The 24,895-nt window shown below is 39.0% G+C and overlaps 1 protein-coding gene across 2 annotated transcripts in view; it reads right to left on the reverse strand.

Annotated features, from left to right (window-relative positions):
* Positions 1 to 24,895, reverse strand: part of LOC103296608 (24-hydroxycholesterol 7-alpha-hydroxylase) — an 82,614-nt gene that overhangs the window by 19,408 nt on the left and 38,311 nt on the right. For both annotated transcript variants that reach the window (XM_054722093.1, XM_008153218.3), the window contains exons 8-10: positions 10,827 to 10,960; positions 2,713 to 2,808; positions 1,766 to 1,854 (exon numbers count right to left, since the gene is read on the reverse strand). In XM_054722093.1, coding sequence (XP_054578068.1) covers positions 1,766 to 1,854; positions 2,713 to 2,808; positions 10,827 to 10,960 — 319 coding nt within the window. The remainder of the gene's footprint in view (positions 1 to 1,765; positions 1,855 to 2,712; positions 2,809 to 10,826; positions 10,961 to 24,895) is intronic.

Below are 24,895 nucleotides of genomic sequence, written 5' to 3' on the forward strand. Positions count from 1 at the left end.
GGTTGCCTCCCACCCCTGAGGGCTCCCGGACTGTGAGAGGGGGCAGGCCAGGCTGAGGGACCCCCTGCTCCAGTGCATGAATTTTCATGCACCGGGCCTCTAGTTATGTATAAAAGTGAAAACATTTATTATCTAGTATGACAGGAAGTAGATGAACTCCTCAAAACTGCTGGTTCAGTGACACAATGATATCACGTGGACCAGCTTCTCTCCATATCTCTGTTCTTCCCTCCACAGACTCCACACCATCATGAGGCTTGTTCCACTTGAATCTGCTGCTAGTAACAACTGGACTGTATGCTTTCTTGTTCACATCCGATTGGGAAAGGACAAAGTGGGCCTCTCTCCTCACCATGGAGAAAAGTCTCTCCTTTCAGTCTGATTGGCCAGTTCAGGTCAACTGCCCACGCCAAATAGTGTCTCCAGGGAAACACTATGCAACAATTTGCTTACCCTTAGGCTCCTAGAAGAACTTCTAAAAAGGGAGAAAGAATGATCATGGCTGGCTGAGACTAACTAAAACCATTTGGGGGAGGTGTATATTACTAAAAGCATATTGATACTACAAACATGAAACAAAGGAGGGGTACAGCAGATGCTGTGGAGTAAGTCATAATTGCAAATGTGGACGGACATTACTATTCAAACAAGAAAGACAACTGACTTCTTAAGTTAAGAAACTACAATTTTTCTGATATACGATTTTTAAAGGCTCTGTACATCCACTGAGTGAGATTCTGTTCCAAAACAGGTGCCAATATCCTCTAATAGGATGGTACCAATAACCCTCTAACAGAATCAGCAGCAATGAAGAAGTGGGACTTGTTTAACGCAGAGTGCAAGTTTTATGAGGTCAGGGACCATGTCTGCCTTCCCCACTGCTCTGTTACTGAGGCTTAGAAGAGGGCCTGGAACAGGCGAGATGTTAAAAAAAGTGTCTGCTTAAACACATAAATATTAAATATCTTTCATTAAATGATAAACACCTGCCCCAGAACAGGACATAACACTGCAGAGAAGTCCTGGGAGCCAGATTAATTTAACTACAAAAAGTGTCAAAGAAAATTTTGACAGAACCAAAATAACCCAATAAATAAAAGCCATTTAGTAAGCTGCCGCTATGCTCCATGCTAACAACATTCTGGACTCTCAACAAATGTCTATGATAAGGCTGTTGTTAAAGAAATATTACACCTGCCCGGCAGGCATGGCTGAGTGGTTGAGCGTCAACCTATGAACCAGGAGATCATGATTCGATTACCGGTCAGGGCACATGCCCAGGTTGCAGGCTCAATCCCCATTGTGGGGCATGCTGGAGGCAGCTGGTCAATGATTCTCTCATCATTGATATTTCCACCTCTCTCTCCCTCTCCCTTCCTCTCTGAAATCAATAAAAATATATTTTTTAAAAAAGAAATATTATACCTCTATCTTTATCTTTTAAAAAGGTGAAACTCAAACGCCTTTTGAGTTATTCTTATATGAGAGCTGAGCATCTGAAACATAAACCCTGAGTGCATCTGGCAGCTGGAGCTGTGATACTTTGTTCTCCTGAGGTCTCCTATCAGAAGCCACTTTAGACATTCTCACAAAGACATCCCACAATATGACTGGCCAACCAAACAAACTACAGGTCTCTGGCTTGCCCTGTAGTTTGATAATAAAGAAAAGACAGACTGAGCCAGCGCTCCCCCGCTCAGCGCCAGCATCTCCCCCATCTCCCCGCAGACTCTGTGGATGATCGTGGCCCGGCTGTCTCACTGACCTTCCTGGACACTGGTACTTCCCGCTTCCAAAGGCCACAAAGCCGTCCAAGAAAGCATGCTTCTCTAAATTTGCCTCTTTCCAACGTTCCTGTGGGAAGAAAACATTTTTTTTTTTTCCAAATCAGCCTTATATAAATAAGCTTAACTTTATTTCTCTAGGCTAAAAATGACCTTGTACAGCTAATCCTCGCATATAAAGTTGCAGGCTTGTTGGTCATTTTTTCCGACCTGTTATTAATATCAGCCACGATTACGCTTTTGGAACATAACTAATAAATAAAAGGGTTTAAGAAGAATTCTGTTAAGTGGCAAATGTAGATGACGATGTAAATCAACCACAGGACCGACTCCAGAGAGGAAGAGTATTTACAGTGGGGCCTCAGGCTCCATCCTGAAACTGCTCTTGGTGATAAATTTAGTAACAGACAGCTGCTGACAGCCCTGTTGGAGGGAGCCTGGATGCAGAACGGATACATCTGGATGCCATTTTTGACAGTTTCACCTGAAGGCAGAGAATAGATCAAATGGCCTCTTAAGATTCTGTTCAGCCCAGACACTCCCCCAGTTCTAAGAAACAGCAGAACACAGTTTTAATTTGCTTCATTTTTATTTTTTGTGCTCCTTGGAAACCAATAATGAGAACAATTGTCTGAAGAACATGAACTCAGTCTTCTATCAGAACTAGGCATGTTTACTTTAACACGCTCTGCTGGTCTCAGATAAAAATTTATTGTAAAGTTGCTGAAGCTTATTCCAGGAACTTGCTTATCTGATTTGTTATACATGTTATGCCATCTATATTGCAAATCTAATCTGTATTTTCACCTTTGTTACTAGAGAAATATGCTGCTTAATGACACAGTCCCAGTTAATTTATGAATACATACTCCTGGCACAAAAAGAAATTAAAATCAAAGAACTATGTATATTGAAATAAGTAACTTACGGGTTTGAACAGTTCCGGTTCAGGAAAATACTTTGGATTTCTATGTAGCCAAAATGGAGACAACATCAACAGGTCACCAGAAGGAACAGTGAAATTCTACGATAGAAAAATTGATTCCAATTCATTTTTTTGAAGTCTGTTAAAAAGTGTTTGGGTCATTAAAAACAATGTTACGACTATATTGTGGTGAAGGCACATGCATTTTATAATTAATGGTGATAAACTCTAACTCTTTCCTGGGTAGACAGTTCTATTTTCCAACTTGGGCAATGACTGATTTATAATTCTTATTTTTTTAAATATTCTTATTTAAGAGATTTTTTTTTTTTAAGAGAGAGAAAGGGATAGGGATAGAGAATAGAAACATCAATGATAGAGAAACATCATTGATTTTTCTGCCTCCTACACAGTCCCCACTGGGGATTGAGCTTGCAACCAGGGCATGTGCCCTGACTGGGAATCGAACCAGTTACCTCTTGGTTCATGGGTCAACACTCAACCACTGAGCCACACCATTTGGGCACTGATTTCTAATTCCAATGATCAGTTACTGAATATATATATTTAGTTACATAGGGAAAATATTTGATAAATGTGAAAATTTCAGAAACCAGTATAGGTCCATTCTAATGCAGTTTTTGATGTTCAATGCTGAGGTTTGCAGCAAGTGTTCTAGAAAAACCTAACTCTGAGACAGGACACTGGTCGCAGCACTGAGGACAGGGGCAGCAGGTGTCCTGCCCCTGGGGACGCTCATGAGAGTGTCAGGGCAGGCTCAGTGGATTCTTTGTTTGTTTTTTCACTCTTGCAGCAGCTGTTAGGGCAGAAGGAATATGAAGGCAACTGGTTAGTAAGACACAGGATGAAGCAAGTGTTGAGCGTTTATTTGGATGGTTTTGTGTTGGACACTGTGGTGATTGTGGGGCTGAGCAGTGGGATTCCTTCGACAGGAGAGTCTGCACAATCCTTCTGCATTCATGTTAAATAAGCTATCCCAAGGACTAAAACCATCTCATAAAGTCACCCTTACATCACCACGCTCAGGAACCACAGGGCAAAGAGCTCTCCCATGGTGTGTGATCACTAGGTAGCTAACAACTTTACTGAGTGGGGCCATTTTACTAGTAATAGCAACTCCCATCGCCAAACATCAGAAGCCACATCTATTTAACCCTGCATAATTTTCAAGTGTCCTCAAGATATTTGCAAAACACGAAGTTCATGCATCTAGAATTAACATCTTACAATTAAAAACATGTCTCCTATGGCAGTAGGAGGTCGAGTATGAGGAGAGTGTCATTATTTTTTGGCCCTAGAGAACCCCTATTGGTCTGATAGTAACTGAATGTTGCTTGAGTTTTGTAATTTCAATGCCAGGACAGCTGGATAGTTAGATCCAAACCCAGAAAGAGAGCAAGGCTTGGTGCCCTCTTAATGATTTTTTAAGTTGAAAGAGATCGGTGAGATCCCAATCCTGTGTGTTCATTCCTTCTGCTGGAACTGAGGCTAGAGAGGTCATGCCTGTTCTGAAATCAGCTGGGGGCAGGGCTGGAGGCAGTCTGCCCTTCCCTTCCCCACCCAGGAGTCCTCTTTAGAGGCAGTTGACCTGTGATTATGACTTGGAGGCTGCTGACTGCTGAGGCCTACAAAGCCAGCTAATAGAGAAAGACGTCCAAGGGGGCCTGGATAACACCATTAACATTAGCAACAGGGAGGAGACCAAAGAGACATGCCTCTTGTAGCAGCAAATGCCAGGCTGACAAATGGCATAAAGGGATGTGAGAGCTGGTTGTACCAAAGGAACCCTCTGAGAGAACAGATATCAACATGCCCAGTCTAAACAGGCCCTGCCATTATTGACAGGCTGGATGAAGGGACAGATCAAGAGGGAGACAAAACAGTAACAACTGGAACACAGACCACTAGCAGAGAGAAGTCACAACTTGGTGCAATAATAACTGCATCTCTCAGGTAGACGGAAAGGAACCTGGCCAGCCCACCACATAGGGATACTATGAGGCCAAATGAGCTTCTAGTCTGGAGAGAAAAGAGAAGAAAGGGCTCTCTGCTATATCCTCAAGAAGAATTCTGAGAGCAAAGTGGGTGCAAGGAATGCAGAATATGGGAGAAAAAGGAGGAGTCCTATAAAGACAAAGCATCAGTAGGAGAAGGTCCAGAGCACATGGCTTCCCTCCTAGCTCTTGGCCAGGAGCTTGGTTGCTCTTAGCACTTTAAAAGTTAAAGACTATTTATTTCTTCATATTGTATAGTCAGTGTGAATAATTCCCTCTCCAATGGCTGTTTAATCTTTCATTGGCTAGATTAAATCATAATTAATCTGATCCTTTACTAATGTTTTTCCTAGTATAAATGCCATCACTAGAGCCTTCTTCCTCAAAGCATTTTTCATACAAAATCGTTTAAGAGAGATATTCAGAAGAAATAGGACATGAATATTTTTAAGGCTATTAATTCCTGTTGCTTAATTGCTTCCTCAAATTTTGTAAAAAAAAAAAAATGTCTCTAACTACAACGTGAACATGTCATTACCCTCTTATCTGCTAGTCTGACATCTTCAATAGGCTAGTTTTGATTGCCACCTAAAAGTTTTTGTCTTTGTTGAGTATTTTCCATGTTGTTTTCTTCTATAAACTTTTGTGCATTAATCTATATAACCCTAGTGCTTTATTAACTGAGCTTTCAATTCTTTATATATTAAAATTATTTCCTCTTATGTTACAAACATATTGACATTTATTCTTAATTTTTGGTTTACATTTAATTTGGATTATACTTTAAAAAATAAGACATGTTCATTTTTGATATGGTACATTCAAACGTGCCCATCTGCTTCGTAGTTTCACTGATTAATCCTAAATTTATAGTAGTGGCTACAATATTGGCTTTCTCTACAACAGTGACTTTCAAAGATGGTTTAGGGATTTCTAGGAGTCCCCAAGACTAAAAATAACTTTGTACTAAAAATATGAAACCTTGAAAAGAGAGTATAGGTAGAAGTTTAAGCGTTTTCAAAAGGTGGCATAATAAAGAGAAAGAAGAAATGAAGTAAATCCAAGAAAGCAGACAGTTGTTCATTTTAATAAAAAAGAATACAAAAGCAAAAATAAACACTGATATTCTGTTCAGGCTAGTCAGGGGAAGAGCAGTGGAGAATACTTCTAGCATTCATAGCAAGACACCCTGACCAGCTGTCCAACAGGAGGGAAAATATGAATGAGCCTCTGCCACTGCTCAATACAGATAGTCCTATATGAAATGTTTTCTTTAATCCAAATTCTTAGGAACGTGTTAGTATATTCAGCAAAGGCATAGTGAAAAAAATGAAAGCCATATACATAATCAAAAATAGGGAACTGATTAAAAAACTTAGACTCTGTCTGTATATTAGATTATTATGCTGCAATTCAAATGGTGTAGATGTCCTTTATTGATATAGAAAATTATTTGTGATCTATTATTAAGTAAAATAAAAGCAGGCTATAAAAAATTAACACAGTATGACCCCAATTGAATTTTTAAAAATGCACACACTACAGGAAAAGAAAATCTGAAATTATAATAATACCAAAGTGTTTACAGGGGTTATCTTTGACATGAAATTATTAGCAATTTTTCATTTCTTCTTTCATCTTCTTTTTGTAGTCTCTGGTTTTTTTCTAATTACCATGTATTACTTACATAATGAAGACTGTACAAGTTGTTAAAGTTAAAGTCTCATCTCTCCAGGGAGAAATTCAGGTGCGTGTGGGCTTCCTAAGGGGAAGGCCACGTTGACCAAGAAACAGTGAGTGCAGGAAACACTGCACCTTTACACCTGTGAAGAGCATACTGTGGGAAATAATGAAAGGAAGGACTGGGACATTCTGGGAAGACGCAGCCTGAGCATAGGTCTCTGGGCTGCCCCACCACCGAGACGCCATCACAGCTGCGGGGGTCTGGAAGGAGACTGAACAGGTAGTAAGTAGCCTCATGTCCTCTAGGAAGAGAGTGTGAGTGTTAGGAAATGGAGATATGAGACTAATAATGATTTAAAATAAATTCTTGACTTGTTTTGGATATCCATTATGTCTAATTCAAAATACTTTATCCCATAGATGTTAGACTTTATAAGAGGGTTGTATGTCATGAATCATAAGTGTATTTATACCCTTGGACCAGTAATCCACTAGTAGCACATAATTCAAGCATAATCATTACAAAAAGAAAATGGCCCTGGCCAGGTGGCTCCATTGGTTGGAGTGTTGTCCATTGCACCAAAAGGTTGAAGGTTCGATTCCTGGTCAAGGCACATACCAAGGTTGCAGGTTCAATGCCCAGTCAGAGAAGGTATGGGAGGCAACTGATCGATGTTTATCTCTCACATTGATTCTCTCTCTCTCTCTCTCTCTGTCTCTCTCTCTCTCTCCTCACCCTTCTCTCTCTCTCTCAAATCAATAAACATATCCTTGAATGAGGATTTAAAAAAGGAAAGAAAAGAAAATGTACTCTGCACAAAGATGCAAGTAATTATTATCACATAAAAAAACCACAAAGGAAAGTAATCTAAATTTTTAAGAGCCAAGAAATAATTAAATATTCAAGCTATTAACTTCATGGACGATTATGTGGCAATGGAAATAAATATGAAAACTCTCTAGATGTATGAAAAGTAAAAAATAATGTTAACAACTTTTTTAAAATGACATATTTACACTATGACGAGAACTAGATTTCTTTATTGATGTCATACAAAGAGAATGTTGGATAGTTGTTACAGTACAGTCATGGGGTTGTGGAGTTGTGTATGCATGAGTGTATATGTATAGGCATGTGTTTGAGCATGGATGTTTCTTTTGGTAACGTTGTTGAAATAAGTAAAATTAATTTTGAAAAACTATGTGATGTTAACAGCCCCAACAATCTGACAAGGATATGATGTTAAAAGCTCCCCCAAAAGCTACTCACTTATGGATAAAAAAGGGGTTCAGGGGGTGTAAGGGGTGGTGGAATATAGAGTGACCATATCAGTATCAATGTTGAAGCTTGACCAGCAGACAAGTGAGTTGCTGGTCAAGAGAGAAGAAATTTTATGCTGAAAAACAAATACATTTGTGTCGGCACGCTTATGTAAAATAAAAATACAAGAAAAGAGAACATCAACTGAGTCATCTTCAAGGAAATGAAAAGTAAAATGAAATAAGCAGGAGCTAACATCTACCCAGTGGAAAACTCCTCCTTCTAGAAGGGAATCAAGGGGGCCCAGGAGACAGGCTTTAGGTAGTGGCATAGGAGAAGCTAAAGGAAAAGAAAGAGGATGAGCACAGAATCCCAAGAACAAAGTAGTGTTTATGTGAAGGAAGAAGCATTGGGGTGTAAGTATAATTAATCAAATAAAGATAAATGAACAGCATGAGAATCTCCAAAGTCAGGATAGCAGGAGCCAGAAGGAACACAATCTCAGAGGAAGTATGTTATATTGGTTGGAAAGTGGTGTGTGCCTAGAAGTTTTTGGTTTGTGTCTGGGAAGGAAATCTATTTATGTAACAAATTAAACATTTCTTATTATACAATCACCCTGAGATGATCTCAGATACTTAGCTAATGAAATAGCACAGCCAGGTGTTATGTCTGAGAAGAGGGGTGCAGAGCTGCCAAATATGTGGCAGGCAGAGGGACTGGTTAAAGAAGCACAAGGTGAAATGTGTTCAAACCACATAAACCACACTGAAACTCGCAAGAGAGAGAAGAAATCCAAAAGCAGCAGGAAAACAATTTTGTAAGAATTTAGACATAAGAATGCTTATGGATTTTTTTCTCCCTGGTTTGGTCATGGGCATGGTTAGTACAGATAAAATGGGAACTTTACTTATTTTTTAATTGATTTGAGAAAGAGAGAGAGACATGGCTTTGTTGTTCCACTTATTTATGCATTCATTGGTTATTTCTTGTATGTGTCCTGACCAGGGATTGAACACACAACCTTGGTATATGGGGACAAGACTCTAACCAACTGAGCTACCTGACCAGGGTCTGAAATGCAATCTTTAAGGGAGAGCAATAGCAGGGTAAAAAACCTGAAGAATGAGACCAGAAAGAGAAAATGAGAGAAAAAGAAAGGAATTAAGGAAGAAAAGAAGAGAGCTATACTGCTGACTTTTTCTTTTCTGTCTTTCATAAGGAAATACATGTGATAGGAAGGGAGAAAGGGAGGAAGGAAGAAAAGAAATGAGAAGAAGAGTGGATGAAAGAAAGGAATGTGAGTGCTTATGAAAAGGGTACAGGACAAGCATAAAACAGCTTTGAAGAGACTGTCATGGTATAGAAACCAGACAAAACAGTACAAAATAAAAAGTGAAGAAAACTACAGACCAATAACTCTCATGAGCTTAGATGCAAAAACCCTCAACAAAATGTTTGCAAAAGAAACTAACAATGTATAAAAAAATACACATCATGATCAAATGAGGTTTATTCTAGGTATCTACAAAAAACCTACAGCCAACATTATACTTAACAAGGAAAGACTAAATGTTTTCCCATAAAAATCAGGAACAAGGCAAGAATATCTGCTGTCACCACTGTAATTCACCACAGTGCTGGAAGACAGAGCCAATGCAATAAGGCAAGAAGAAGGAGGAAGAGGCATGCAGGTAGGAAGGCAGAAATTAAAATATTATCTACACAGAAGCTCCTAATGAATCTACAAAAATACTCCTAGGACCAATAAGTGAGGTTAGCAAAGTTGCAGATACAAAGTCAACATACAAAAAATCAGCTGTATTTCTACAAACAAGTAATGTACAATTGAGACTTAAAACTTGAAAATATACCATTTATAAAAGCTTCAAAATAACTGAAATATTTAGGTATAAATCTAACAAAACATGCATAGAATCTGTGTAATACAATAAAAATGAAGATGCCTGCTGGCAGATAAATGATTGTGTAATTCAAATAATTATCTACTAGCCAGAATATAAATGAGACTATAAAATAAATAATATGAGTGTACAAAAGTAGGTTTATAGTTTTATAAAGAAAATAATAGTTAATATATAATAATACAAGAATAAACTGTTTCACATACATAGAACTGTAAACCTACTTTTGCCCCACACTGTATAATGTAAATATTTATAATATATCTATATATTTATTTTTATATATTTATAAATAATATAAATAAAAGTGCAATAAAATTATAGTACTATTCAGACTAATAAACACATTGTTCTACTTAATTGCACCAAGTTGTTTGACTATTTCCTCTGAAAGCATATTCTTTTATACTCTTAAAGTAATTAAGAATTTTATTATTTAAAAGCAAAAACTGTTTAAAATCACACTAAAACTAAATCCTGTAATTTATGTAAGATCAGCCAAACAAACAACGTCTCTTCTGAATTTAGCAAGTTGCAACCTTTATAAAATTTGTGGGTTTTTTTTGGCTTTTTGTGTTGTACCACTGCAAAATGTTCTTGGTTTGAATCCAGGCACTCTCATGCTGTGTGTAAAAACAGCCAACAAGAGTGGAGGTCTGACTTAATGTGATCTTGCAGGCTCTAAGTCAAATCATTCTGAAACAATATTTTGTTCTGCTAGATTGACTCAGCAAATATTGACCTGAAATTCTGCCATGTACACATACCTTTCATGGTGCACTTCAGAATTTTCTCTTACTCTGCCTATAAAAAGGACCTCTCTCCCTCACTCGGATGCTGATTGCTAATATCAATTATCTGTTCCCATATCTGTAATCTGTGGTCTGAAACTGTCTCTAGTTGGAACTTCTCTTGCACATGAATGCCTCAACTTATGGCTGCTCATCAGTGAAGATATTATCTAATCCACCTGCTTGATTGAAATAGGATTATACTAATTTTGATATATAATCACATAGCCAAAATGATTATTAAAATATTATATTGTAGCTAAAATCTTCACCAGTGGAAAAATACCTACATTGACAAAATGTTGCTGTACAACTCTTGTTAGTAATCTATTACTAGGTCATTTCGTGCTACTGGAATTTAAGGAATTATCTAATAGTATATGGGAAAGATATGTACATTTTTTCCCTAGAGAGATTATTTTAAAGCCAAACTAAAGCTTACCAAAATTTTAACTGGTTTCAGCACTTTTCTAGTAATGGCACCCGGGGCTCTTAAGCGAATTGTTTCCAAAATACACCATTTAATTAGAGGGAGTTTCTTCAAGTCATCCTCAGATACTTTAATCTTATCTTTACCTGTAAAAAGAATTTAAAAAGAAAATGGACTTAAAGAGGCCAGAAAATGATTTTAGGTAAGCTCATAAAACATAGGTTAGATACTACCTTTGACAGCTAGTGTTAATATTATTATTACTCTTTAAATACCAGCCTTAGACATTTATTGCTTCTTACCAAGATAAAATGTATGGCATAAAAAACTAAGTCATTGTTGCTTGCTTGGTTCTCACAATCCTACATCTGTCAAATGACTAAGACAGGCCCTGTCAGAAAGGTGTTCAATTTTCACCCATTTCATTCTTCTTTGTCCAAATTCTCATTTCACTTAAGGAAACAGCAATATAAGACTGGCATCAAAAGTACAAAGAATATGTCCCAAGAAATCAGAAACACCAATTAGAAAGGACATAGGTACCCCTATGTTCATAGCAGCACAATTTCCAATAGCTAAGATTTGGAAACAGCCCATCAGCAGATGAGTGGATTAAAAAACTGTGGTACTTCTACACAATGGAATACTACACTGCTATAAAAAAGAAGGTACTTTTACCATTTGCAACAGTATGGATAGACCTGGAGAACATTATGCTAAGCGAAATAAGTCAGTCAGAGAAAGATAAATATCACATGATCTCACTTATTTGTGGAATATAATGAACAACATAAACTGATGAACAAAAATAGATCCAGAGACAGAGAAACACCGAATAGACCATCAAACCTCAGAGGGAAGGCCGGGGAGGGTGGTGTGAATATGCGGGGAGGGGGGTGTAAGAGATCAACCAAAGACTTGTATGCATGAATATTAGCATAACCAATGGACATGGACACTGGGGCGGTGGGGGCTTGTCTTGGGGGGTGGGAGTGGCTGGGGAGGGTTCGATGGTGGAAAAAAGGAGACATGTGTAATACTTTAAATAATACAAAAAAAAAAAAAAAAAGAAAAGAAACTAAAAAAAAAAAATTGCCTGGAGTACAAAGTAAGAGATCTGAGAAGCCACCTGGCTTACTTCTTCTATCTCTTCCCTGCTGATTCATTTTTGTTTTTGCTTATTTTCAATCATACATTTCAGAAGTTTCCCCAAAAAATATTAGAAAAGGGGTGATGAGACATGTGTATTTCATCTGGAGTGATGATTCCTCTAAACATAGGTGCATCAGATGTTCCTAAGGTAACATGCATAGCTTAGCTAATATTCAGACCCAAGGCAACTGAAAAAGGATGGAGGCCAACCTCTTTATGATCCAAAGTATGGGCAGGGCCTTAAGTCAGATTAGACAACTTAGCTAATGGTGGTATTTCAAGTAAAATGTTTCCATTTTGAAAATTAAAACAACTCAGCTTTCAATTGGTTTTGCAGTATATGCTTAATAAAAGTTAACAACATTGTCAGTTAAATTAAGTCAACTTTCCTATTTGCTTCCCAACTGTACTGGGAATGACTGGGAATGACTGGGAATGACTGGGTAAGAGTGAAATATAGGGTCTCAAGCATGTCTCTCCTACATTCTAGATGAGGCTTTTCTAAAAGCAAGCCCGTTCTGCATGAGAGATGGGTCCATGGTGCCTGGGACACTCTCTATGTCAGCACATGTGGAATTCCTGGGGAGTTAGAAGCAAATGTCTTTGGTTAGTAGAGTCTGGGAACCAGGGCTTTTGGACTCTGGTTCTACTAATCTCCATAGGGGTGCCTACACACTCCATTAAACTCGATAGATTCTTGACACAATTAGGGACCAGGAGCTGAGTTAGGCTCTACCAGGGTTACAACAATGAAGGCTTCTTGCAACACATTTAGTCTCATAGGAGGTAAGAGACAAGCTCATAGTTAACTGGTACACCACGTAGGCAAGGAAGCTATTCTGTGAGGTGTAAAACATTCTGAGAGTGAAAGGCAGGGATGCTCACATTCAACTACAGGTAAAGCTAAATATTCTATGAGTATCTTCCTCTAAAGCTACAAATATAATTAGTTCCTTGTATAAGTAGATCTCAGTAAATACATATTGAATTAACAATTGGCCCAACTTCCACATGGAGAGATGAATAGTGTATATTCTAAAAGACGAAGAGCAAGTCCCTGAAAAAGTTTGGACTCTAGTAACAGTGAAGATTCTAACCTCCTTTTATTTTAGTATATTATCTTTTATTTTATATTTCTGACCTCCTTTTAGAAAAAAAGAGATTTTATAAAAGTTATTATTAGAGTAATTAAATTATAAAGTACAAAAATGTTTTGTGTTATGTAATATAGAAAGAAAAGCTTCTTTTGAGTTGAATATAATATTTAAAATCTATTATGACCTATAAAAGTATGAGAGCTGCAGACTACTCTTGGAGAACAAATGTTTTGATAAAATATTTTTAGTTTCTCAAAACCCAATGTAATGTGGGAAAAGCAAGGTAGTATTCTTGGATTATTCAAAGAAAAAAAGGAAATATGCTAAGTTTTCAAACAACATCTTTAGGTTAAAGACCTTTCTTATTATAACTCTTAGAAAGGCTCTGTACTCATACTGTGCATATTTCAATGCACATCTGTGGTTTGTTCCCCCAGCGTTTTGACTCTAAAATTAGGAGGCTTCACTTGGAAGCATGCCAAGTTCATCATCAAGTGCGCTAGAGCCTAAAGCCACCCAGGACCAGTGCAGAAGACATCCAGGGAAGAAATCATGGGTGATTTCGGGTAAAATTCAGAGACTGTCGTTTAACCTTGGCATAAATGCAATGACAGTCAAACCAAATCTTAGGATATCTGAAGTCAAATAAAAGAAGTAACACATTAACTATAAAATATATTTGTTAAGGTTATATAATGGATTGAAATTCTATTATTTCACCCATTTATTCACTCAATAGAAATTTGCTTCATATTTGTTACGTGCTAGCCTATGCACAGGTACCATAAGAGACAGGAAGATAATAATACTAATTCATTGACCACCTAACGTCACAGATACTTTGGACCACTTCATTTATTTCCTATAACTATCTGCCAGCTATCAAGCCTCAGAGAGGTTATTGTGTGTGAAGACAAGCCCCTGTACTGCAAACCCATGTCTACCTACATTGAAACCCTTGCCCTTGATCATTGTGTCCCATTACTTCACCTCAGAGGAGAAAGGAAGGAGAAAAATACAGCCATTGCATTAATGGAGCATGGACACAAGGACCCAATATCATATCTAGATATAAATAACCATAATAGAAGTTTCACGAGAGAGGATTCAAGTGTCAGCAGTGTTCATCGCCTCCTGACTAGGATTGGAGTTTCAGCTACTAGTAAGCCTGCAGGGATGAGTGAGGCTCACCCAGGCAGAAAGAAAAGGCACTTACATACCAAAATTAATCATAAAAATATGATTTCTTTGACTTAAAGAAAATAAACACAAATCAAATACAATCACCAAAGTGTGACAGATGGTTGGTTATTCTGGTGCCTTAATATTTAAGCCCCTGCCCCTTATACACACACACACACACACACACACACACACGGAATAGAAAATATAGAAAATCTGTTTCTATAGTCCTGAGGTAATATTACATAAGGATTTAACTAATAATTTTGTGGAAATAATCCATGTTTTGAGAGAAAACAAAAGAAATGATAGATATTTGTTGAGTCATTCAGACCTTTTGAGATATATTCTAAAAACACTGAATCAGAAGGTGAGGTTGCAAAGTGGGGTTGAATACTGAGGGCCCCTGTGCTTCCCACAAATGAAAGACAGATGTAGATGCTACCAAGGGACACATGGAAAGATTAAGAAAAGCAAATAATAAGCTCCACTGAAATTTAAACAGTGCATCCCTCCACATCCCTCCACCTCTTTCTTTACTTTTGAAAGCATGGATTCTCAGTTCTGTTTGTTGTTCTCTGATGTGAGTTAAGCTTTCCTTTGCAGAGGCTGCCTTTTCATATTCATAGAACAGCTTGTTTAAAACACTTAAAGGTGTATGCAAAAGGTCATAGTACACATGAAGAATGAATGTGGGATAAAAATGCATGACATAAAGGTTGAAAAATAAAGAAACTGATGTAATAACCTTAAGCAATGATTCCTATCAAAATTTGGTCAAGAAATTTGCTTCCAAAATTTTATGGTAATTTATTTAAAAAGTAAAAGTCAAATAATAAATTTTAGTGTTTATTTTAGACTGTTATTAGGGAAATTATGTAATCGCTTTGAAAAAGAAAGCATTTCTATGACTTCTGCTAAAAAATAATGAAGCAATGACATCAACTGTAGAAAGAGATTAAGGGCAAGAAACTAGTTTCCTGGCATATTTTCTCAACCGTAGATCTCAAGAAAAACTTCTGAAAAAATCCATTTTTAGAGAACAGAAACAAAGCTAAAGAGAAGTAGTAAATAGTTTATAGTAATCCACAGGGGAATAAAATCAGTATCTTACATTCTTCCCTTCATTTCAGGAATTTTAAAAACTTCAATATTTTAAGTAATGTTCAAAAGTTAAATTTTTAAAAGTTATACCTCTATTTTATGCCAGGAATATCCTATTAATAAAAGGCTAATATGCAAGTAGACCAAACGGTGGAACAAATGAAACAACTGAACAACCAAACAACTGGTCGCTATGATGTGGGCTGACCACCAGGAGGCATGTGCAGAACATGGCATGTGTCAACCACAGTGGGATGGTGGAGCAGGTGAGCGGGGGCGCCAGACCAAGTCGCTGTCATTGGGTGAGCCTCTGGTGGTTACTGAAAATTCTTTGCTTCCGTGAACCGAGGTCCCGCCTGGCACTTGCACCTGCTGCCAGAACCAGCCCCGCTCGCACCCACAGCTGGTGCTGGTCCCAATCGCTCAGCACCATCAGTGGGTGCGAACGGTGGCTGCCGGCCCTGATCACCCCTGAGGGCTTCTCCACCTTCCCCTGCTCTTGAGTGGCGATTGGGGCAGCAGCCACTGCTCGCACCTGCTGACGGCACCAGCCCCACTCACACCCACTGCTGGTGCTGGCTCCAATCGCTCCATGCCATCAGCGGGTGGGAGCAGTGGTGGTGGGAGCAGGGCTGCTGGCAGACAGGTGACTGGGGGTTGTGGTGGGAGGGGCCAGGCGGGGGTGCAGAGGATGAGCCCAGACGAGCCCCTGTGCCTACCACAGCCTTGTGGCCCACAGTTCCTTTCAAGGTGCACAAATTCGTGCACTGTGCCCTAGTATTCTTATATTTACAAAGTTGCTCTTTTTTTTTTTTTTTTTTTCCAAAGAAACCCATGTTCACTGGAAAAGGTTAGTATACTGCAAATAGAGAGAATAATAGTGGATAACATGTACTGAAGTGGAAAACATCACTTATAATAAGCTTTATATCTCAAAAGACCCTAAAACAGTTATTTATAGGTAGAACATGCAGGTTACAGATTTTTGGAAATGTTCAGTGAGATGAAAATTTGTTTTTTGACTTGTTCCCCAAATGGGGAAAGCAATAAACCCCTTTCTACAACTATTCTTTTAAATTTGATAAAGAAATACTGTGAAACTGATGTTTGAGTATTCAAAGGGAAAATTAACTTTAAATTGTGTGTAAAGACCCCAATGACCTTTCCCTTCTCCAAATATGTATTTCCCTCTATCCCTGCAGACTGAGAGATAGTGAGAGAAATGCCCAGGACGGGGGAGACCAGAACTGAGAAACAAAGAGTAGCCGAAATAGGAAGAGAGAAATGAAAGAGAATTAGTGAGTAAATAAGGTCACAGAGCTAAGCTGGTTAAGCAAAGTGCACATTTGAGGGACTTAATTATTCTACACAATAAGACCCAGGTTTTACATAATGTTGCAAATTATGTGTTGTGGCTGGACTTCCCCATTGATATGAGTAGGACATGGGCACAAAAGATTCTAAAGAGTGTGTTAAGAAAGGGAGAGGCTTTAAAATATTTATATTTTTATTGATTTCAGAGAGGAAGGGTGAGGGAGAGAGAGATAGAAACATCAATGATGAGCGAGAATCATTGATCGGCTGCCTCCTGCACACCCCCTACTGGGGATCGAGCCTGCAACCTAGGTAGGTGCCCTTGACCAGAATCGAACCTGGGACCCTTCAGTCTGAAGGCCGACACACTATCCACTGAGCCAAACCTGCTAGGGCAAGAAAGGGAGAGGCTTTTTGAAGAACAGACTGATGGTTACCAGAGGGGGGTGGGGAGGGAGGATGGATGAAAAAGGTGAAGGGAGTAAGAGGTACAACTTGGTAGTTTACAAAACAGTCATGGGGATGTAAAGTACAGCATTGGGAGTACAGTCAATAGTATTGTAATAATATGGATGATGCCAGATGGATACTGGAAATAAGGGGGGTGGGGAACCATGTTGTAAAGTATATAACTATCTAACCACTATGCTGTACTCCCAAAACTAGGACAGGGAGAGACCAGAATTGAGAAACAAAGAGTAGTAGAAATAGGATACTGAATGTAAACTGTAATTGAAAAATACAATTTAAAAAATGTACTTGTTTAGAAATTTGTTTTCAACTTGTTGAGCTGAGCCATGTTTCCCATCCCTAAGAATTAAGCGAATAATAAACTGATAAGCCATCAAATAAAAAGGGAGATGCTGTTTTGGTTTTAAGGAGGGAGTGACAGAGAGATCACTGGGCAGTGAGGCCTGAGGAATAGAATAGGGCTTCACTTGCATAGGAGAGTTGAGCTTTTAAAAATGCAGCCTACCACGAAAGAAGGCCCTCCAATCTCCAGTCCTCCTCCTCCTCCTCCTCCTCCTCCCTTCTCCCTGCCACCCTGCCTTTTTCCTCCTCTCTCTTGCAGATGTCCGGATCTGATTCTGATCCTTCTGCACATAGTACAGTGCAACTCTGGATTTATGGCATCTGAAGACATAGAATGGGGGTTTATTGGGTACCTAAAGTAGAGAGCATATGTAATTTTTTAACACACACACACACACACACGAGGGAGGGAGGAGAGAGAGAGATGAAAAAGGTAATGAATTAATTAAAGAAGAGAGCAGAACAGATCCCTGGAGGTTAGCTAGGTCCTGCTGTCTCATTCAGATATCTCACAGAAACCTCTGGAATGTGAAGAGAGGGCTGATAGAAAGAGGTCCAGTCAGGCAAGCTCCAGAGGTGAGAACACGAATGCAAAAGATAAGCTACGTCCACCCTTCTCGGAAACACATGGCTTGCACTACCTTATCAAGCAAACAGTAAGCTTACAGTGCTGAAACCCTTCAAAAACATCAAGTTAAAAAATAGTATTTTGTGTTAGCTTCCAAATACTTCTTTCATAGAAAAAAATATATACTCTGGGTTTGTTTTTTTTTGTTTACAAAAGATTAATTTCATTATTGTGCATGTACATTATTATGTATGTGCATTATTGTAAAGGTTCTGAGACCAAATTCTGTGAGAAAGATATTAAGTTAAATTGATAGCAAATTCAAGAGAGAGAAGATGAGAGTAGATGAACGATTAGGATGTGTGTGACAGCCCACGACGTCCAATGCTTTCTCGTTCACCGCAGTTCCCTATGAATTCTTTATTGAGTCTCCCCAATGACCGCATGTTTTTTAAAATATAAATTTACTGCAATTGTTGATAGTTTAGAAAATTTTCCCTCAAGAATGTTAAACAGAGTGTAAACATTACTTTTCTCCTTTAATTATTTTTAGCTTTGAAAGAAAAGACTGAGTTTGCTTTCTGCTGGCAAATGGCAAATGAGTAAGGGTTGTGCTGATCCACTGGTTTTCCTGTAACAGTTGTGTCCTCTTTTTTTAAATAGCAGCATTATCATCAGTGTTAATACCTGGTAGGGCAAGTCTGGCCTTACTAGTTCATATTTCTAATAATTCTGATATCTAATCACATTTACTCTTCAAGTAATATTTAAGTTGCTCAGTTAATTTTCCCAAAAAAACACTGGAATTCTCATTATAATTAATTAAATGTGTATTAATTTAAAAAGGTTTGGCATTTAAATTGGTAGGCTTTTTTCTTAATTTAGGTTGTTTAATTAAAACATATGATTTTATAAAATGTTAGAATTCCTCCATATAGGTTGTACACTAACCCAATTCCTTTATGCAACAGAAATACCAGTTACATGAGTAGCAAGGACAAATATAAATGGGAAGAAAGGTTTAAAAAGCAGCTTAAGATACTTGTGGTGGATAAAGTGTGGGGAAAACAAAGAGGAAGCCGGGAGACTGTCTGTGGACTCTGAATATGGGTGAGGCATTAGGGGTCACAAAATGGAAAGTCCACGCCTGGAAAGTCCACGTCTCCTTCAATTCTTCCCTCTAACCACACGCTTCTGCCAGCTACCTCAGTCGTTTTTGAGCTTTCAACTCTGGTTCTTCTGACTTGTCCAGGGTGGATATGGCTTTTTGGTGTCTGAAGGATTTAGCATAAAATTTTATCATCAAAAACACATATTCCTATTGTTGGGGAAGACCATCATGTGCAGTCTTTCAACCCAACTCAGTCACGTTAGAATGGCCCTTGAGCCTGGGACACTCCTTCCCAAGCGATGAAGAGCCCACACAGCCTGGGCAGGACTCACCCCCTTGTGTGGGAACATTTTTCCTTGTTCAGGCACCATGAACACTCTTTTATCTCTGCTCAAAGTGTGTGCAGCGTATGGTACCTGTCCAACCACCATCTGTCCCTCAAGGGGAGGAGGGGAAGGAGTTAGGAATTGACAGACTGACCCTCCCCAACCCTTTCCCATCCATGCATGCCCTTAAAAAATATACCAAATTTTATTCTATCATTTCAATAAAAGTTTAATGCTACTATACCAAGTCAACCATGTCAGATTCCCTTCTGGGGGGTGGGGGAATCCTGTTATTTTAAGAAATACTAATCTCATATATTAAAAACAGGTTATCAGTTTCCCTATTATGGGAATGTAAAATTTACCCTGCTTTATATCATAACACTTTTAAGAACATAGTCCAATCCTACCTAATAAAATAGTAATATGCAAATTGACCGCACTTTCGCTACGCCCAAGCCACGCCCACCAGCCAATCAGGGTGAGTATGCAAATTACCCAACAAAGATGGCGGTTAATTTGCATACACTGAGGGAGGGAGGAGTGAAGACTGAAAACAACTTAGAAGGAAGAGGGAGGAAAAACGGAAAGCAAGGTGGCTGCCAGAGGGAAAGCCCGGGCGGGACGGGGCGGACCAGGGTGGGTGGCAGCAGTGGCAGTGGTAGTGCACGCTGCCGCAGCGGCCGCTTGCAGGATTCTTCCTGCAAATGGGCTACTAGTATCTAATAAATAAAAGAGTGAGATACTGACCAAATAAGATGACAATGGGTAGATAATAAGACATAAAATAAATTTTGATCTAGAAATACCCTTATAAACTGCATGATTATTCTAAATTTGGATTGTGTTCTCTGGAGAGATGTTGACCCAACTGAAAGACCTTTACCTCAGTCTTTTCTAAAGAGGAAAAAAGATTATCCAAATGCCTGAATAATTCTCCAACAGAACACTCTGAAAAGAACTGTGTCTAAATGAAAAATGTAGAGGATAAACATAGGAAGCTTTAGCCGAAACCGGTTTGGCTCAGTGGATAGAGCGTCGGCCTGCGGACTCAAGGGTCCCAGGTTCGATTCTGGTCAAGGGCATGTACCTTGGTTGCAGGCACATCCCCAGTAGGGGGTGTGCAAGAGGCAGCTGATCGATGTTTCTCTCTCATCGATGTTTCTAACTCTCTATCCCTCTCTCTTCCTCTCTGTAAAAAAAAAAATCAATAAAATATATTTCAAAAAAACACACATAGGAAGCTTTAATAAAACAGGAAGTGCCAGAGTAGGACCTTCTCCAGGTTGGTACATTTGAAGAGGGATATCAAATAATCTATAGTCACCAGAGGTATCTCTCCCCACCTGCTGAAGCTATGCAATAAAAAAGGAGAGAGTGAGCTATAGTATCACAAGACACCCTTCAGGTGGAGGCAGGAAGCCGTGGAGGAAATGCAGCCGCTGGGAAATCTCTGGTGGGCCAGATACCATCCATGCTGGTTTCACCCTGGTTTCTGCAGCTGGGTTAGGTGATCGGAAAGTAACGAGTCATTCCAAAATGACAACATCTTAGGTAATCTACCTATGTCCTTCAAGGTTGATGAATGAGAGAAGTAGGTTGTGAGGAGCTCCAAGACAATTGAATGTTTTCTGGGTCCATTCCAGGATTTTAAAAGCTGGGTTAGCAAAGGAAAATGAGACTACGTAAGAAATTTCCTGTCTGATACGCTAAAAACTCCAAAATAGCCATATTAGGTTCATATTGTCAGGCTACCAAAAGAAGAATTTTTAAAAAGTAAAATAACTTTCCTCTGTTCATAACTCCATTGGAGTGCCCTTGGCTCTGCTACTTGATCTCTCTCCTCAATAGTTTGGTCAACGTGCAGTGCAAAGGGCCAAGAATCTATCACAGACACCAGTTTGGCTATCAGCCACTGAGCCCTGGCAAGCTGCAGAGGAGAAATGAGGGTGAGCTTCCTCAGTTAGCTGGAGGGACTCGGGTCTTTGTTAGACCATCATAGGGGCCTCCAAGAATGTTGTTATTGGCTGGCAAGATGGTACTAGGACACATCTAAGTAAATATAAGATGCATACAAGTTATAATATGGGTAAGATATAACTACAGATAAAGTTTCAAGAATAAGTACAAATGTTTAAGTGCGATGAAGTAAAAACAATGAACTATTTAAAATAATGTAAACAACATGGAATTTGCCTAAAACCTCAGCATAGGATCTGAGCTTCGTTTATCACTCTGCTGGTTTTTATGCTTGTTTATAATCGTGAGCAGAGACAGAATCTTTTCTCACTATTGTATGGTGAGCAGAGCCCTCTGAGTCAATGTCACAACGTAATGGCACCTGGCCACTTGCCAGTGCTGGTATGTCCCCAGTCGGATTGTTGCTAAATCAGAGCACAGGGGTATCCAAAAACATTATTGGTTGGTTCTGAGTAAACTTTCTCTTTTATCAAAAGTCATAAAATTAGTGAGTAACAGGACTGAAACTCATGAATCACATTTCTGACTCTTATGCACAAATCATGTCTGTAAGATATGAGTCAATCCTATGCAGATGCATTTCCATTATCTAACCTGATTCATTATAAATTAACAGAAAAAAATGGAGTAAAATTTTCCTTAAATACAGGCACAATAAAACTGAGTGGCAAAAAAAAAGTGCACTGTATATGCTACCACACATTAAAAAGAGATGGACTGAGCTAAATGCAAATGGTTAAACTATTCAAGTGCATTTCTATTTGTTTTTAAGATAGAATGACCCTCTGCTGGTGGCCAGATACGGTGAGAGTCCTCAATTAGAAAAGAATGTTGCTTTAAAACACTATCTAAACAGGACTCAAATATTAATGCCTGGGAGTACGCTAGGTCAGCTGCCCATAAATATGACTATTTATGTTGTATTGATAAATCTTTTATGAGCTAGTAATCCTTTAGTAGTTATCTTGAAAAAGCAAAGTACAATAAGGCTAAAAATGCAAAAATCATCTAAATATATATGCCTGTATTTTAACTCAAATAAAAATAAGAGTAAAACATAATGGTAGATGACTGGAATGCTACTTAAACTAACACTTACTTAAATAAATAAAATTGAATGTCATAATATATAGCTTAATGTTAAAATAAAAATATGAATAACTTAATTTCCTTCTTCAGCTTTGTGGATATAGCAATGTTAACTATATTGAGAATAGATAAAACCCTATATGAAGAGGAGGAGATTTAGGGAAAAAATTCTCTTTCTTTACCGAGACATACAAAACAAAGTTTGGTTGAACTATCAGTGAGCGGGTTTTTAAATAAACAGGATAAAGAAGATGAACATTTGTCTTTGGACAGAACACACAGGTGTTTCGGTTCATACTGCACTAACATGAAGTTTCATGAGAAGAGTGAGGTGATTTAACTATATTTAGTCTGCTTTCATGGAATTTATTAGCAAGGGGTCACCTCACCGGGAAATAAAGAAGGAATGTATGTGTATACTCACACAGACATCCATCTACACTAATAAAAGAGTAAGATGCAAATTGACTATACTTTTGCGACACCCACTAACCAATCAGGAGTATGCAAATTAACCCAACAAAGATGGCGGGTTAATCTGCATATGCAGGCGCTGAGTGGCCAGGGGTGGGGTGGGACGCTTGTGTCATCGCCATGGCAACAATGCAGGCGTTCCGCACTGCCCCAACCACTCCGGGCCTCTGGGCAGCGTGAGAAGGTGGAAAGGTGGCTCTGGGCCAGAGCGAAAAGGCAGCTCCAGCCGGAGTGAAGGTGGTGCCAGCAGCCAGGGGAAGGAAGGCCCATTCTTGAAAGGAACTTCATGCATCGGGCCTCTAGTATATATATAAAAACTAATATGCAAAGTGTTCCCTCCGGTGTTCGTTTGCTCGCTATGAGTGTGCTGACCACTAGTGGGCGGCGCGGAACATGGCGGGTGACCCACAGTGGTGGTGGCGTGGTGCTGAGGGAGCAAGGGAAGGAGGAGGTGGGGAGGCGGGGAACCTGATCAGCCCTGATTGCTGGCCAGGCCTAGGGACCCTACGCATGCATGAATTTTGTGCACTGGGCCTCTAGTATAGATATAAAGGCACACAGTTATATTTATAAAATGTATTTACATTTATACTAATTTATTTATATATTAACATAATAAATATGCATACTTTTTATACTCACATATATATAAAAATATATATTATGTTATATACGCACCTTGATATTCATCAGTTTTGGCTGTACAGTATCTGAACCCTGTATTTCAACAGACATTTGTCTACCATCACAGAGCAGAAAAATGCCAGATTTTTGCTATCTTGCCTCCCTTGAAGCTAAGACATTGCCATGAAAATAAGACTTTGCTAATCAGTCTACCAACCCAGACTTTGAACCAAGACTTAGTGATGTAAAGAAATGGAGGCTGAGAAAATGTTCCCTGGTAGCCTTTGCAGGAGGAAGTTTCTGGGGCCCCAATGTCATTCAGCATACATTGCCAATGGCCACATGGGCTTGGCTTTGGTGGCAGTGTTGTGCTTGCCACACCCGGTCTGCAGCCTGACTTAGGGCATTATTTCAGGCCATACACCTTCCATGCCAGGTTGCCCAGCCCTCCTGAAGTCTGTGAACTACCTAACGAGCATTTAATACATTGGGTTTTTAGCTAAATCAGCTATAATAAGGTTCTGCTGCTGCCTCTTTAAGCCTTGCATAGAAATTACAGAAGGAATAACCAGAGTGAACAATGCAGAGAAACAGAAGTGACGAAGTCCAGCTATTAGGAAAGTGAATGGAGCCACAAGAGGGGGAGGGGCTTGACGCCAGTGGAGGTCAGAGAGGATAGGTGAGCAAGAGAAGAAAAATCTACCCAGATTTTCTGCTGTGATTGATCAATGTGCAGTGGACTCTTTAATCTGAAACATGTAAATGGGTCAAATGGAAGTCTGAAAGCCACGAACCAGCCAGTTCTCGCAGTGATGGAAAGTAGGAAGGACAGTGTGGCATATGCTTGTCAAAAGGAGAAGAGGTGAATTTCAGTGGGGCTAGAAGCCAAGACATTTTCTCCTCTTGGTGTAGTCTCTCTAAATATGTTAAATCAGGTTATTTAGAAATAGGCTCACATTCTTTTCTGGATACAATGCCACAAAAGTGCCACTGGTAGTAATGACCTCAGAGATATCTGTGAGAACACAGTGAGGGCACACATGCCTACCACACCCCAACCAGCTCTTCCTCCAGACATCTGCTGTCTAAATCCTAATCATCTTGAAATCCCTGCCAATCAGGCCTGATATGACTATTTAATGCTACCACCTGCCCCACTCCTGGCACTCTTGACCCTCCCTACCTTACTAGGTTTTCCTTTTTTACATAATCATTTCATATTTTTGGAGTTTACTTATGCATCATGC

This window comes from Eptesicus fuscus, chromosome 10 (assembly GCF_027574615.1).
Source record: "Eptesicus fuscus isolate TK198812 chromosome 10, DD_ASM_mEF_20220401, whole genome shotgun sequence".
NCBI classification, from domain to species: Eukaryota; Metazoa; Chordata; class Mammalia; order Chiroptera; family Vespertilionidae; genus Eptesicus; species Eptesicus fuscus.